At 39.1% G+C, this 16,087-nt stretch overlaps 1 protein-coding gene across 1 annotated transcript in view; it reads right to left on the bottom strand.

Annotated features, from left to right (window-relative positions):
- Positions 1 to 3,974: 3,974 nt before the first annotated feature.
- LOC119795165 (dual specificity protein phosphatase CDC14AB-like) overlaps positions 3,975 to 16,087 on the bottom strand; it is a 29,084-nt gene continuing 16,971 nt past the window's right edge. The window contains exons 7-14 of the mRNA XM_038303016.1: positions 15,628 to 15,690; positions 14,523 to 14,610; positions 13,735 to 13,965; positions 13,517 to 13,655; positions 11,305 to 11,539; positions 11,121 to 11,212; positions 4,346 to 4,468; positions 3,975 to 4,255 (exon numbers count right to left, since the gene is read on the bottom strand). Coding sequence (XP_038158944.1) covers positions 4,207 to 4,255; positions 4,346 to 4,468; positions 11,121 to 11,212; positions 11,305 to 11,539; positions 13,517 to 13,655; positions 13,735 to 13,965; positions 14,523 to 14,610; positions 15,628 to 15,690 — 1,020 coding nt within the window. The 3' untranslated portion in view covers positions 3,975 to 4,206. The remainder of the gene's footprint in view (positions 4,256 to 4,345; positions 4,469 to 11,120; positions 11,213 to 11,304; positions 11,540 to 13,516; positions 13,656 to 13,734; positions 13,966 to 14,522; positions 14,611 to 15,627; positions 15,691 to 16,087) is intronic.

Genomic DNA, 16,087 nt, shown 5'->3' on the forward strand with positions numbered 1-16,087 from the left:
TATGTTTAACTTATATGTTTAACTTTTATTCTTCATTTAAGGATCAATCTGCATCATCTTTAGTATCAAACTGTACACCAGAAAAGAATAAGACACAAACCTCTATTAAAATAATCCATTCTGTAAACAGCACCAGCAAAGGTCAAAGTTAATCTTTGATCTAAATCCAAATTACAGCTCAGAAACTAAAAGGGTAATTTGCATAAGATTAAAGGGTAGTTACAAGAAGCAGAATAGAAAAACAAAGAATATTACAACAAAGTCACTCATCAAAGATTGAAAAACATTTCAAGATGCTAAAATTATTTCGAAAGAGAGACATGTCCACAGAAATTTAGATGATGATATAATGAGTTGTTTCTATTCGCTGATTTACAGAGTTTTCTCATTTACATATTGTGTGCACTGCAATATATACTGTGTGTTTTCAAGTGTTTCAAGTTTGTTTTGAACTTATCAAAGGCTTAAAGAATAAAGTGCATGGGTTTGATGGGAGACTTCTTTGTTATGTTTATGTTCCTTCAGACTTTATTTTATTAAATGTTGATTAAAACTACTGTATCATTTTGGCTAGGTGGAATTTCTAAGCTGACAAATCGAAGTTTTGACATCTAAATGGTATTTTCTCCTGACTGTTGATTATAAAGTTGCACTCATTAAGTGAATATTTACTTCAGGAAGAACCAAAACACAGTCATTCTCTGAATCCAGTAGGTAGTTTCTTTGCTTAGATGTTTAGTTCTAAGGCTGATTTAGCTTTAGCAGATAAATACGGTCCAGGATTGGTTCATTTGCTTCTGCTAAGTAAGGTTTTTGTGCAGATACAAAACTGCCTAACTTCAAAAAGTCATTTTGCTCATCTCTAAAAGCACTATTATCTAAATCAGTGACTAAGAATTAAGAGAAAGTAAACTTTTTTGTGCATATACAGCATATTATTATGTGCAGTCACATAATATGACTTTATAGTATTGTTATTGTTACATTTCTTAGTAAACATAAAAGTGTTATTTATATGTCCTAATAAGACAATGCATAAGTGACAGATAGGTGCATGAAATGACCCAGGACAACTATCAAATAGCAAATTATTACTTACAGGGGTTAGGACTTTTTGATGTTGAAATATACTACTCAAAAAAATTAAAGGAACACTGAAAACACATCAGATCTCATTGGGGCAAAAAATCATGCTGTTTATTTATACTGAAATGGACGGGGTGATGTGTTAGGAGCAAAAGGATGCCACATAATTTGATGAAAATGAAAATTATTAACCTACAGAGGGCTGAATTCAAAGACACCCCAAAAATTACAGTAAAAAAATGATGAGGCAGGCTAGTCCATTTTGCTGAAATTTCATTGCAGCAACTCAAAATGGTATTCAGTAATTTGTATGGCCCCCACATGCGTGTATGCATGCCTGACTACGTCAGGGCATGCTCCTAATGAGACGACGGATGGCGTCCTGGGGTACCTCCTCCCAGATCTGGACCAGGGAATCACTGAGCCCTGGACAGTTTGAGGTTCAACCTGGTGGCGTCAGATGAATCGAAACATAATGTCCCAGAGGTGTTCTATTGGATTTAGGTCAGGCGAGCGTGGGGGCCAATCAATAGTATCAATTCCTTCATCCTCCAGGAACTGCCTGCATACTCTCGCCACATGAGGCCGGGCATTGTCGTTCACCAGGAGGAACCCAGGACCCACTGCACCAGCATGGGGTCTGACAATGGGTGCAAGGATTTCATACCAATACCTAATGGCAGTCGGGGTGCCGTTGTCTAGCCTGTATAGGCCTGTGCGTCCCTCCATGGATATGCCTCCCCAGACCATCACTAACCCACCACCAAACCGGTCAAGCTGAACAATGTTACAAGCAGCATAACGTTCTCCACGGCTTCTCCAGACCCTTTCACGTCTGTCACATGTGCTCAGGGTGAACCTGCTCTCATCTGTGAAAAGCACAGGGCGCCAGTGGCGGACTCGCCATTTCCGGTGTTCTGTAGGAAATGCCAATCGAGCTCCATGGTGCTGGGCAGTAAGCACAGGCCGCACTAGAGGACGTTGGGCCCTCAGGCCACCCTCGTGAAGTCTGTTTCTGATTGTTTGGTCAAAGACATTCACACCACTGGCCTGCTGGAGGTCATTTTGTAGGGCTCTGGCAGTGCTCCTCCTGCTCCTCCTTGCACAAAGGAGCAGATACCGGTCCTGCTGATGGGTTGTAGACCTTCTACGGCCCTGTCCAGCTTTCCTGGAGTAACTGCCTGTCTCCTGGAATCTCCTCCATGCTCTTGAGATTGTGCTGGGAGACACAGCAAACCTTCTGGCAATGGCACGTATTGATGTGCCATCCTGGAGGAGCTGGACTGGCTGTGCAACCTCTGTAGGGTCCAGGTAGCGCCTCATTATAACAGTAGTGACAGTGACCCTAGCCAAAATGCAAAAATGGTGAAAAAGAGTCAGAAAAGATGAGGAGGGGAAAAAATGTCAGTGTCCTCCACCTGTAAAACCATTCCTGTTTTGATGGTCGTCTCATTGTTGCCCCTCTAGTGCACCTGTTGTTAATTTAATTAACACTAAAGCAGCTGAAACTGATTAACAACCCCCTCTGTTACTTACCTGACCAAATCAATATCCCAGAAGTTTAAATAACTTGATGCTATACTCTGATTACAAAGTGTTCCTTTAATTTTTTTGGAGTAGTGTACAATTTCAGTCTCGATTTGTCTTTTCAATGTGTATCTGGTACCAAATTAATAAAAAAAAAAATAATGCCACTGTTGAGGATTATGTTGATCATTGTTTGATCATAGAAATGCTGAATGGGAGCAGAAACAAGGACATTTAAGGCTGGGGTTTGTTATTTTAAGACTAAATCTAACATTAAAGCGCACCCAGTGACACACAGCCAGGAGACAGGACAACATCTGGAAGTGGCTTTCCACTTTCTGGATCCTCTTCTACAGAATTATTACACAGTTTGAGAATTCTCTGCTTTATGCTGTATTCTTTGCTCTACTAAAGATTCAGTAAAAACTTGGAGCCATGAAGCTGTTTTGTGGCAGCAGTCCAGTTCTCACGGTCAAATTTCTCAGTAAAGGATCGTATAGACCAGAGGTCATAGATTAGTGGACCGGGGTCCGGATCCGGACCCACCTGCTGGCTAATCGGTCCCATCCTAATTTAAAACATTTATAAATAACCACATGTCGTCCAACGACTTTGTCTAACTTCACTTGTGCCGCTTCTCCTATCATGGTAAAGCCGTCCAGAGTGCCGAGACCAGGTTACACGTAATTCCATATAGGCAATGAGCTGGTGTCAGTCTGGGCTGCTGCTGCTGCTACTTTTAGACACAGCAGGGAAACCTGTGGCGAGCCGGGCGATGGGAAAGAAGGAGAAGATGATGAGAAAAAGAGAGCAGAGAAAACGTGGACTGCTGGAAGAAGCATGGTGAAAAGAAAAGTGAAATGGTGCTCAAAGATGACCCTGCACATTTAGAGAATGTTTGGCTCAACTTGCTGCTGTGAAGCAGGATTCTTCACCATGAACAGAACCAAAAATAAATATGGATCCAGGCTCAAAATGAGCACCTTGAAGTGTACTTTAGAATGCCTTGCAGGTCAGCCTAAAGCCCACTGCTCTCATTAAGCCAGAAATAAGAAAGAAAAAACAAAAATGGTAAATTCAAGTATTTTAAAAAAGACATTAATCAGGAAATTATCTATACCAAACTGAACGATTGTTGTTTTCTACTTCAAAAAACACTTTAGATTTTAAAATGGAAAAATTTTCTAATTTTTTTTGTATATTTAAAAATTCAATGTATACCATAGATACATAAAAAACCCAGCTTTTTATTTCAGTGTTAAATTCTGTTTAAAGTAAAAGATTATAATTTAAAATGTCCCCGGACCTTTACTGGTTGTTGATTTTCTTTATTCGGACCCTGCTGAGTTTTTATAGTTTACCCCTGATATAGAGGTTTCAGAGTTTGTTGCTACACCATCAGCTATTCATGGGTGATATCAGAATAAAGAAGCGTCAATCTGATGTTCTGGGAAACCAAAGATGCACATTCCAGGTCCTTTAAATGCATATAAACGATATGCTGAAGATATGTAAGGCCTTTTCTGATCCTCGTTGATCCAGTTTTGCAATTCATTCACTGTCCTTCTTGTGACATAGTTTCCCAAGTTGAGCTCAGTGAATCAGAGCAGGCCTGGAGCTGAATAGACTGAGGCTGAAGGGGCTGAGGGAAGAGGCATATAATAGACAGTATAAGAGACAGAAACACAGAATAACGGTGCAGGTTCCACTCAACATGGCTGACATCACCCACCTCTTTATCTGTGTGACAGATGAGGAACTTCGCACAAGTTTTTTAGAAGACGAAGGAAGAGAAAGTCTGATTTTCTGTGACTTTGGTGGTGGAGGGATTGAACAGTGGGACACGTTTGACTCACTGGAAGAAAAACAAAAAAATTATATGTTTTTGTTTGCATTCATTCATGATAGCATGCATGCAAACACAGAGCTAAAGATTAAAGCTCTGGCAAAGAGGCCTTCCACCCTTAAAGACTGAGTTGATGTAGAGAAGAGTAGGTGAGCAGTTAAAGTTCACACATCTCACATCATCAAGCTGGAAAAGTTCAGTTTAGGCAACTGGACGTTTTCTAGAACAAGTTTCTCCTTTTATCCAAAAGGCTTCCTCAGTTCTAACTGGTGGTAGGCAGCACTGAGATTAATATACTACTGTATAGGTGTATTGCGTCACATATATTTCAAAACACCGGCAAGCCAAATAACCATACTCACATGTAGGTTAAACTACTTCTGCCCATGGTTTATCTACCAACACACAACAAAATCACACGTGCAAAACTGCTGCTTCGATCACAAGGGAAGTAGTGCAGGGCTCGATGTTAACCATCGCCCGATCTCCTGGGGCAAGATGTTTTTATTGTTGGGAGAGTACAAATTTCATGATCGCAAAAAAAAAAAAAATTATTATTTATCACTCAAATTTACTTTAAAATCATCGACATTCGATGAAAACGACCCAGAAGCGTTGCCGGTGCCATTTTTGTTGTTTTGTACACATTGTCGCGTGATTTGAAAAAGGTGCGTGATTTGAAAAAGCCGGGTGATTTTCCACCAGATGTCCACCTAGCAGTAATTTTGATGTAGTTACAAAAATGACAAAGGGCTGCATTTATTTTGTCAGGGAAAACGAATCCTGAGTCAGTTAAAAGTCAGGGAATTCTGAAATTATGTAAGACTGTGGAAACCCTGTATAAAATAACTACATATAATGATTCTCTAGAAAAGTCACATTATATTAATAGTATTATCTTGTGACTTAAAAAAAATAAATTAATAATGATGGCTTCTTTAACCCCTCTCTCAAAGAGCCCTTCTTCCTTTGCAAAACATCCTTAAATGAATGTCCTTTAGCCTTCAGGTATAAGTGAATAGCTGATTCATGTTCATAGTTGGTCCCCCTGTATTGAGCCATACGCCTGTGCAGCGGTTGCTTGGTCTCTCCATTGTACAAGTCTCTGCACTCTTCACTACACTGAATGGCGTAAACCATGTTGTCGGCCTTGTTTCTTTTTTGTGTCGTGTCTTTGGGGTGAGTTTTTCAGAGAGTCCAGCAACATACAGGATGACGATGTCCCTTCTGTTTCCTTCCCTCTCAGCAGACGTCTTCTGGTTGGTTTTTAAAAAAGAGAATAAGAATCTCGGATGAGAGGCAAAATGTCTTATAGAAAACTTCTCGTCCCGTTGTCTAATCTGAACCTTTCAGGCTTGATCCTGACCTGGATGATTGAGAATCTTCTCCAATATGATATCTACATTATCTTTTATAAAACATGGCTGTCTCAATTCCAATCACAAAAAAATGTCTTGGTTGAACAAAAGTTATTTTAGCCTCATAATACCAAATAATATGATAAAGATTTTGAAGCTTGATATATGCAATAATGTATTGCTAATCTGACAAACACTTTGTGTTGTAGTTACTGCCTTATTCATGGGTCAACATAGCGCATCAACACAGCTGCTCACAGAGTTGGCAAAGTTGTATTCTTCATTCCCTTCTGATCTCAGCTGGGATTTGAACCGGACTTTAATTATCGGGTAGAATGATTGTCAATAAAAATTTATGCATATGTGTCTGAATTTCTAAATATAGGTCAATAAGTGTCTAGTTTGGGATTGTTTCCCCTAATTGCTAAACCAACAGGAATCACTGCACCAAGTGTAACAATGAAAAATTTCACTAATATTTCTGTAGGATTGGAGGAAAGGGGGATCTTAATGATGCATTTTAGAGATGATTTAACTGTGTTTCCAGTCTATAAACACCATAATCATAAAAATACACAGGACTTTAGGGAAAGAGTGTCAGAGATAGATCACCGAAAGTTTTAGAGGCTTTAAAGAGATGAGTCACTCATGGGTGATTCTGTATGAAGAAAATCCTAAAGTGAGGAAACTGAGAAGGATGCAGTTAACAAAACATGGCAAAGGGACTCTAGAATGCATGAAGGACATTTTTTATACATCAACTTAAATTAGGAAAAGTCTCTGAAAAGAAGCTATTTTAATCTATATCTAGAAGACATAAAGAGGACTACTTATTAAAATAGGGATAATGCAGAGGCATTAATAGATAATTTAGTAAAACTAACAAATTAGTTTTATTAGTATTAGTCCAAGTTGGGCCACTAATATTAGAATCAATAAATACACAGATAAAAACATAAAGCATAATAAAAACTGTATATTTTAAGAAGGCAGAAAAGAATAAATAAAGCATATTATTACTTTTTATTGGGGGGGCAAATAAAATGTTGACAATGATGGAAGTTTATCCCCATTGAGTCTATGCTATCTTGAACAGTCAGAGTAAAGAAAATGTAAGTCAGCAAAGCTCTGAAAAGAACAGGTTAGCTTAGAGGAAGTAAAAATAACAGACTTTTTATCAAAGAGCTGCTGTTGCCCTGAGGAACGCAATCTCTTCCAACCCTGATCGCTATTTATTCATTCTTCCTTTACACTCCAGTTGTCTTTGATATATGCTTATTTATGTATTTGCATCCCCCTTAATAGTTGCAATTTACTTATTGCATTGTGAGTTCTTCTATAACATCTTCCATTCGGGATACACACCATTGTACATTTAGATTTGCTGTGCAAATTCTCTGTCACCAGGGTCACGGTAAACCACAAAACAGGCTTAAACTGCAGGCAACCAGACCGTGCTCTGTTTTTCTGAAGGAGTTTTGATAGTGAAGTGTTTGTTTATTCAGACGACACATTCTGCAACAATATGGGGCCACTGGTACCAGAAAGGGCTGTGTGGCTGCAGGTTTTCTTTTGCGACCAAAAAATAGCACACCAGACTTCAGTCATCTCATCAAGTGAGTAGTCTTAACATGAAGACTTGATGAGATGAATGGAGTCCGGTGCACCACTGCTTGGTTGGAAAAGAAAACCTGCAGCCAAACGGCCCTTTCTGGAACCAGTTTGACACCCCTGCTTTAGAACAATATGGAGCAACTGGACTGCTGATGCTTTTTAAGCCCATCCTTTGGACTTTCAAGGTCCAAATTCCATAGCCATCTGTCTTTCTCCTAGGTTGTTGGACTCTTTAGTTTCATACTGGGTTTGTGTTTGGTCATATGAATCATGACCAGTGTGCTTGTCTTGTGAAATGAGGTCCAGGACTGAATTGTTGATGCCTTTAAGCAGAGGCGTGCACAGACATTTTGGGGGGCAGGTGCTCAGGAGGGGGGGAGGGCACTTTTTAGCGCACGTGTAACACTTAATTGTAAAAAAAAAAATAAACGCATGTTGAATGAAATTTGACTTTTATTTGTAACATTCTCTAAACGTGAGTTTTCAATGGAAAAAAGTCACATCACCAACAGAACAGACTAAAGCATACTTCTTTCATCTGGCTCATCTCCCTGTTTTCCCTCACCCATCTGTTCTCCCTCATCCTGGTCTTTTTCTGTCTCTGTGTCTTCCCTGAACTCTTCCTCATCTCCTGTCCTGGTAGATGTTGATTGTATAGAGCTTCCCTGCTGTGACTGGCTACAATATATTAATAATAACCATCATGACAATAATAACAATAATAATAATAATAATAATAATAGCTTTAACAAATATGCCACATTAGTTTAAATAATGGGCTATTAGGGCAACATGACTGGAAGTCTTGTCACGTGGATATGACTTATGGTAGCCTACAAAATAATAGCTATTTTAAAACCTGCTGCACAAACCACTTAAAAATAAAATGTGAACAGCTTTTAAGATTTTTCAATATGATTAACCCTCCTTTCTTGGCATTGTGCTGCAATTACTAAATCAATATACAATTAAGACAATAAAGAGACCAAAATGTGTTAATTTATGTTGCCTAACAAAACCTATACAACAGAAAACGTTTGTCTTAACACATAGATTTGTACAGAAGAGGATTAGGGCCACTGGAAAAAAAAAAAGTTAACTGATTTTTAAGTTTTATTTCAGTTTAGTATGGGAAAAAAGTCAGAATTCTGACTTTTTTATTGCAGAATTCTGAGATTAATGTCAGAATACTGAGCAAAAAGTCAGAATTCTCAGCAAAAAGTCAGAATTATGAGAAAAAGTTAGAATTATGAGATTAAAGTCAGCATTCTGACTTTTTTCCCATACTAAACTGAAATAACATTTAAAAATCAGTTAACTTATTTTTTTTTCAGTAGCCCTAATCCTCTTCCGTAGATTTGCAATTGCAAACTCTACCAAAATTATTTGTAGCCTATGTGGTCGTCCTCACGTTATCTGTCATTGACTTGGGCTACAGTGTAAAACTATCAGAATCAGGTTTATTGCCATTGTTAGTGAAGGAGTTCACAAACTAGGAATTTTTTATGGTACAATCGTGCAACATGAAACATATAATATGGAATAGGTAAATAAAATTATAAAAATATCTAAAAACTGTGGGTATACGTCATGCAATAAAATAGACTAATGTATACACTTAAGATAAAAAATATGGATACAAAATATAAAAAGTAAAATAGCATCTTACAAGGAGACAACTAGTTTATCTGGTGACCAGTCAGCAAAATGCGTGTTTGGTGCTGCTGAATGAGACATTTTAATGCCCAACAAAATGATTTAGCTTGATCTGTATATTACCTGGCTAATGGGGCACGGGAGAAGCAGCCTGTCAGCGACCGTTCCTGCTATCTGAAAACTGCTATGATGCTGCGCATCTGGCATGACCTGCGGGCGACCGAGCGAGTTCACGTGACAAAGGAAGAGAGAGAGGCTGGTCGTTTGTGCGCAAGTAGGTCGGTCATTTCGGGGCATTGTTTCAGTCGTTTTTAATGGCTCAGGTTTTCAAAAGATCATTTCAAAACCGACCTCAGTAAAATCTTAATAATATTAATAATAATAATAAAAAAAAACGAGTTTCAAAAGGGCATTTTCTTTGATAGAGGGCAAACTTCCTAGTGCTTTAGCACCACCTAGTGTCTATGTGTGCACGCCCCTGCCTTTAAGCTAAAACCCTAACCCTCCCCCTCTGTTTAGGGAGCGCTTTCCAATTTAACAAAGCATCTCTCTTCCAAAATCTGAACATATGTCTTTGTTCTTGAGGTGAAGGTGAAAAGCTGAATCTTGGTCAGCTTCTGGCTCTCATGTTGTTTGGTTTCTCCAATATAGAAGTCCTCACTGCTTTGGACTCTGTTAATAACACTGCTTTTGGACAGAGACAATAAACCTTTTGAAAGAGGGGTGAAGGAAGGCGTCTTTGTTGAAAGAGAAAAGCCAGTGATTTCCAGAGGTGTGTTTGATTTCAGCAACTGCATCCTCGAAGGACCTGGCCTACCTGGTCTGTGACAATAAGGAAGCCGGAAAAGTATGGCTATGGATTCAGAAAGGTTCAGCCTTCTTCAGCCTCCACCGCCGCTCACTCAGCGTACGCTCTGTCGCCTTGCAACCGTGACAGTTGGACTCAAAAAGCAGGCAAAGAATGGAGGCCGAACTCCTCACTACTGTTCTGTATGCTAAATACAAGGAGCTTCAGCAGCAGTGCCGTCATCTCAGATATCAGATTTATAGTCCCCATACTGAAGAGGTTTTGGAATCGGAGCTTAAATGTCAGCAAAAACCCATTTAAACAGAGACAGATAAAACCTTTCAATAAAACAAACATTACCCGCCACATTTCTGACTCAATAACTATTTAAAATAAGGATTTTCATTAATTTCAGACGGAACTATTCACATACTTGTATTATGTTAAACTCCACTTACAATATTCACCACTGTTCGGCGCCATTTTCCTGAGCACAGAGCAGCCAGCTTGCTTGGGCTCGCAGTGATTTATGGGATACCCCGGACCCGTCCTCAAAATGGGCGAAAACAAGGACGCATTTGTTGACTGCATAACGAGAAGTCCTCCAATCCAAACTGGCCTCAGCACTGCACTATGACGTAATCGGCTTGCAAACTTGGCCTTTGGAGGACGCAGCCATTGAATTCGAACTCAGCACTGGACTCAATCAGAAGAAGTTAAAGAAGCACACTCATCATGATTCAAATGGCCAACCCAAAACCCATCATAAACAAAAAACTCCAGCAATCCAGGAGAAGAATCCGTGTATCATTCGTTCTTTCTATTTTCAATTACCAATCAAAAAAAAAAAAATAAAAAATTGACTGGTTATTTTGTTTTTTGTTTTTTATGGTTAAACCAAAAACGAAAAAAGGATTTGTTTTTCATATATCAATTCTAAGCTCAGATCAAGAATACGAAATGGAAAAATGGACAGCAACGCAGAATTGGATTTTAATATTTAATCTGTACAGTTTACGTGCTCAGGATGTGCTCAGGATGCTGCTCCTAACTATAAATTCCTCTGGTCAACAGAACTGACAAGGTCACTGGATAGGAATCAAAATGACTTCAGAAAAACTGAGCCAAAGTCTAAATTCAAATTTCATTTTTCCATCTTTGAATTTAATAAACGAGCCCATTTTCCTTGTCATTCAATGCAATGAAATAAATGCATAAACCAAATTACAATATTTGTAGACAGTACCTGGAGTTGGAAGAAACTAGTCTGGGTGTCCGTTTCCCCTTCAGGGCTCTCAGATTGTCTCCTTGGGTTAGACTGCTTTCCTTACAATTACTCTGCATACATGAAAACACAGACAAAAGGACTCTTAGGACAGTCGCTCACCGTCTTTAAGGAGATTTTATTACAGATATTGCAGAAGCCTCACTTCGTCCAAACTATAGGATTTGCACAGACTGGTTTTGATTGACAGATCGTCCATGCTTGAAACCATGCTTGAAAACACTGCCTCTTGTTTGCTGCGTGTCACTGGGTCAGAGCCGGGCAGATGGAGCTGTTGCCCATGCTGCTTTTGCAGCTGCAGCTGTCGACTGAACCTTTGTTGGGCAAGTTTCTGCTTGGAGCGATGCACGTCTCCCTGTACCCACAAGCTGTGCTGCTTCCTGTGAACACCAACTTACTCATATTACACAATAGAAATGACTGTTACTGCAAGATTCACTGGTTTGAAATACATCTTAAAGCTTCTTCCATCCTTATACCGGTCAATATAAAGGTCTGACCTTCTAAAAAAGGCCATCTAAAATTGTTCTAACAATGTACCAGGCTGAGAAGGCGACACCCATTTTTCTCTATCTGCAAAAGGTGATCCAATGTGATCCAATCTTTACTTTGCTAAAAAGCTTTATTCTTTTTAAAATAAGTCAGTAGAAATGACTTTTTTATATTCTAACGAATTTAAAGGTATTGAAGAGGATTTTTCTTAGTAAATAAGTGTCCAGATTTATCTAAAATCAATTATGCTATGTTCAGACTGCAAGCGTTGGAAGCAGCAAAAAAGCTTCTGCTGTGAGATATTTAATGCTTGTCAGACATGCGTCAAGAGAAGCTTTGATGCTCCTGAAGTAAAGTGTGTCCAGATGCGTCTGATGCTTCTGCTGCTGCTGTGTTTAATGACAGAGAGATACTTTGCTATATTTGCTGTTATAAGTGGAAAAATTTGGTTTATTTAATATGTTTTTAAATTAGAAAGTCCACCTGGAAACTTAATCTGTGCAGTCAGTTCATCAAGATTACGATCCTGCCTTCAAATATAATTTCCCTGTCCCTAGAAATCCTGTTCAATGGCAGCTTCTGGCACGGTCGCCTCTTTGGGGTTTTCTGCTACTGTTCATGTCAGCTGAAAGGTGTTTTTCTTGTACGTAATCCAAACTACAGGCACCATAATAATAAAAGCAAACATATTTTGCTGGCAGGTTACGACATTTTAAGTTAATTTAGGCATCAATAAACTGTCTCAGAGTGATCATAGCGATCTGCATCAGCAGTGCTGTTTTTGTCTCCCTGTCAGCTCCCAGATCAGCTTCTCTGATTAGTTGATGTAGCACGTCCAGCAGCTAAAGTTCCATTTTTCCAACTCCAGCACCTGCTGCTTTCCCAGTGCATCATGTGCTCAGACATCTGATGCGTTGATGGGTGCTAACCATTGACTTTGCATGTAAACTAGCTGCTTCACTAGCCCGAATGAACTTAGTAGATTTTGTGAAAAAGTGAACTACGTTAGCACGCTGTTAGCACTAGTTAATTTACATCTTTGTAAACTGAACTTTCAGCTTTCTTTTTAACTATACACCTGATCGCTGGAACCTCCCCAAGCTGGAAAATAGTTTTCTGTGTCTTTGTAACTTTTTTTTACTAATAAACTGTTAAACCATTCTGAATCTCTGTGAGTGCTTCTGCCTGTGGGCCAAACACATTCCACCCATCATGACAGCCATTGTATTTTTAACTCGTGGTCTTTTGCGTTCATTTTACACAGTGAATGATTTATCACTCAGGATGGATTCACTTTTCTTTCAGTAGCATCCGAATGAACGGAGATGCATAACGTTGCTAAGAGCCATAGCCTAAATTACTAATTTGGTGAAAGACAGCTGGATTTCTGACAGCCTGATTCAGGAGTCTAACCCTTGGAGGAAAGGGGCTAAAACCCTGGTCAGTTAGCAAATTACAGCTATAATCATTCAACTGATAATAAATAACTAGCTTTACCCTTGATTTGAATGGCCTATTAATTAACTAACTTCCAGTTCTAGTTATTTATTATATTCATATTCTTCTGGTAAACTGGCATAACACTTAGATAGAAAACTTTGAATCAATTTGACTGTATGACCTGGTTGAATTGCAAAGTGCCTTGAGATGACGTGTGTTGTTAATTGGCGCTATATGAATAAAGTGAATTGAATTGGATTTACTTTTTCTGAGACATAATATTTTATACAAGAAATTCAGACTTGAAATATGACTTAATAAGAATGATGACCTTAAAGTTTAATACATTTATTCCTGCACCAGTTGTTACCAAAATGAAATTAAAGACTAGCTTTTCCTCCTGAGTCTTAAAGTTTTAGACTTACTCTACTAAGAAGTTCTGCTGTGGACCAATAATTGATCCAGGTCGACAGACTCTGATCCATGCAATAGCCTCAGCCGCCGTGAACCGAAAGTGCTTCATCAGATAGCAGGCGATCAGGGTGCCCGTACGGCCCAGGCCAGCTGAGATTGAAAAATAATTATTAAGTTACACACAATTTCAGAGAGCAAGAAAAACCTAACAAAGCACAGCCAGCTGTACCTTTACAGTGCACGGCCACGGCTCCTTCGCTGCTTTCACAGACATGCAGGAAGCGTCTAATGATCAGGTCTGAGGGTGTGGAACCATCCGGGAAGAAGAAATCATGGTGTTGAAACCCTGCATCCTCAAAGCGTCTGCCCTCATACAGCTTCTTGTTCAGTCGAACCACAGCGGTCACATTGTTTTGGCGAAAGTGTTCAAAGTACGCCTCAGGTGCATGGAGAGGATAACCTGAATGTTTAGAAAAACAACCCAAGATGGTCTGAGTTGTTTATCCAAATTATCTCAAATTATTTAAATCTATATCTGACACATATTTCTGTCAAAAACCCTTTGAAAACCAAAGCCTCACAACCTAACCTTTATTCTAACACATCACATTGTTTTAAAAAGTTCTCCAAACAAATCAACACCTCATAATTGTATGTAATTTTATCTCTGTTAAAATCTGGGAAGCAAACATGCTAAAGAAAGATCTCTCGTCAGATGTCGATGAAAGAGGGAATGGAAGTAACCCTGCAAATCAGCTTAGATGTTCCATGTTGGCAGAGAAAAAAAATCTCCAAAGACCAGGAAAGATGATCCTAATCAAACCTAATTTAAAGAAAAGAAATTAAAAATCATCTAAACATGAGTGAGGTAAGTGGAAAAACTGCTTTACTTTTCAAGACATTTTAATTTGTTTCCCCTCCTTAAAATAACCTGTAAAATGTCAGAAATCGTCCAGTTTCCTTCTTAAATTGCTACATGGTGATGAAGATTCACCAGGATTTTCACAACTGACTCACCATTCTCTACTTTGTTTCGCGCATGAGGGCTGCTGAATGCCAGAATCTTTCCAGGAATGATCCAATTCATGTCTCCATTTTCAACTCGCTGAAATCAGACAAAGAAGCAATAAGTCTGAATTACAGGTTGCTTAATGTGGTAACTTAAGACACAGAAGAGGATTTTTTAATTTTTCTATTTTAGTTTTTGTGCCAGCAATTTTTTTTTGTATAATTGTTCAATCATCAGATGGATGGTGTTTAACTGCAAAGATCATTATCAGCTCAAATTTGGAACTTTTTGAGATGTAGGACAGTGGACTTTTTACAAGAGGAGCAACCAAGAAGTCACTTCTGTCAAATACAGGCTTTAAGCACTTTACACTGTCTTTGTACTGAATTGTGCTATACAAATAAATTTGCCTTGCCTTGCCTTGCCTTAAGGACAGGCTTAATCCGGGGAAACACTGTAAAAATATTTGCCCTTTTTTGGGAATTTTCCAGTCGTGCAAGAATTCTGTCCGATCAGGCCCAGTATCAGCGTCATGGTACGTTGTGTAAAGGGGGTAACACGGGGCAATCAGCCTCTCATGACCACCTCCTGATCAGGAATCGTAAGGTCGGGAGAAAATCAAACATGTTTGAGATTCATTCGGACGTTGTGAGGTGTTCGCGGATAAACCCTGCAGTTGAAGCAGAGTTCTTCTTCTTCTTCCAGATTGACGAGTCAGACCAGCACTATCCCTCGCACTGAGTCCGACGTGTGGTTTTTGGACGTGCAGTGTGAGAACATGCATCGTAAGCTGTGAACTTTTAAACCCTGCGGTTTTCACTGTACAGTTCGAGCTGTAGCAACAATTGTGCAAAGATTGAAAATATTGCACAGTGTTTGCCCGACTTTACTGGCCTATCCTGCAGATCATTGCACATCATTAACAAAGCTCTGTGCGGTGCCTCTGTAACTGTATCATAGGACCCCATTATTTATTGTTCTAATGCACAAAGAGAGACCTTTTTACCATTTTGGTTTAGATCTCTTTATCTTGCCTCATGGTTCTGCTTTAAACCAGGTTTATTCAAAATGGCCAAAGCTAACATAAGGGTTGCTAAAGCTAATCACCATTACCTCATAATGTTCATATTCTTCCGTACTAAATGTTTCAAAATCCAGGAAGCCGTGCTGTAATGCCTGCAAGAGGAAAGACATCATGAAAACGTTCACCAAGTTAGAGGAAGGGAGAAGGTTAAAGGTCATAGCTACAACTTTTTCATCAAAACCAATATTTTTTCTAAAATGTCACATCCACAGAATGCCGAGAGTGGTGAAGAGTAAAAGAGGATATTGGTGGGTATATAAAGAAATCTTTACTTCTGGTTGTGGTGCCAGCATCGACAGGAAAGGAATCCGCACCAATAGGAGTAGTAGGTTAAAGTCAGGTGAGACGAAGCTCAGACATTCCAGATCCTATTGCCACAGGTTCCAGCTGAGAAATGGCTTATTTTCTCAGGGGGTCCAGAAATGAAAGAATACATCTTTGAGCATGAACAGGAGTTATTCCAGTCATAATCAAAAAATTCTTGATTTA

This window comes from Cyprinodon tularosa, unplaced genomic scaffold (genome assembly GCF_016077235.1).
Source record: "Cyprinodon tularosa strain WSP-4 unplaced genomic scaffold, ASM1607723v1 ctg501, whole genome shotgun sequence".
NCBI classification, from domain to species: domain Eukaryota; kingdom Metazoa; phylum Chordata; class Actinopteri; order Cyprinodontiformes; family Cyprinodontidae; genus Cyprinodon; species Cyprinodon tularosa.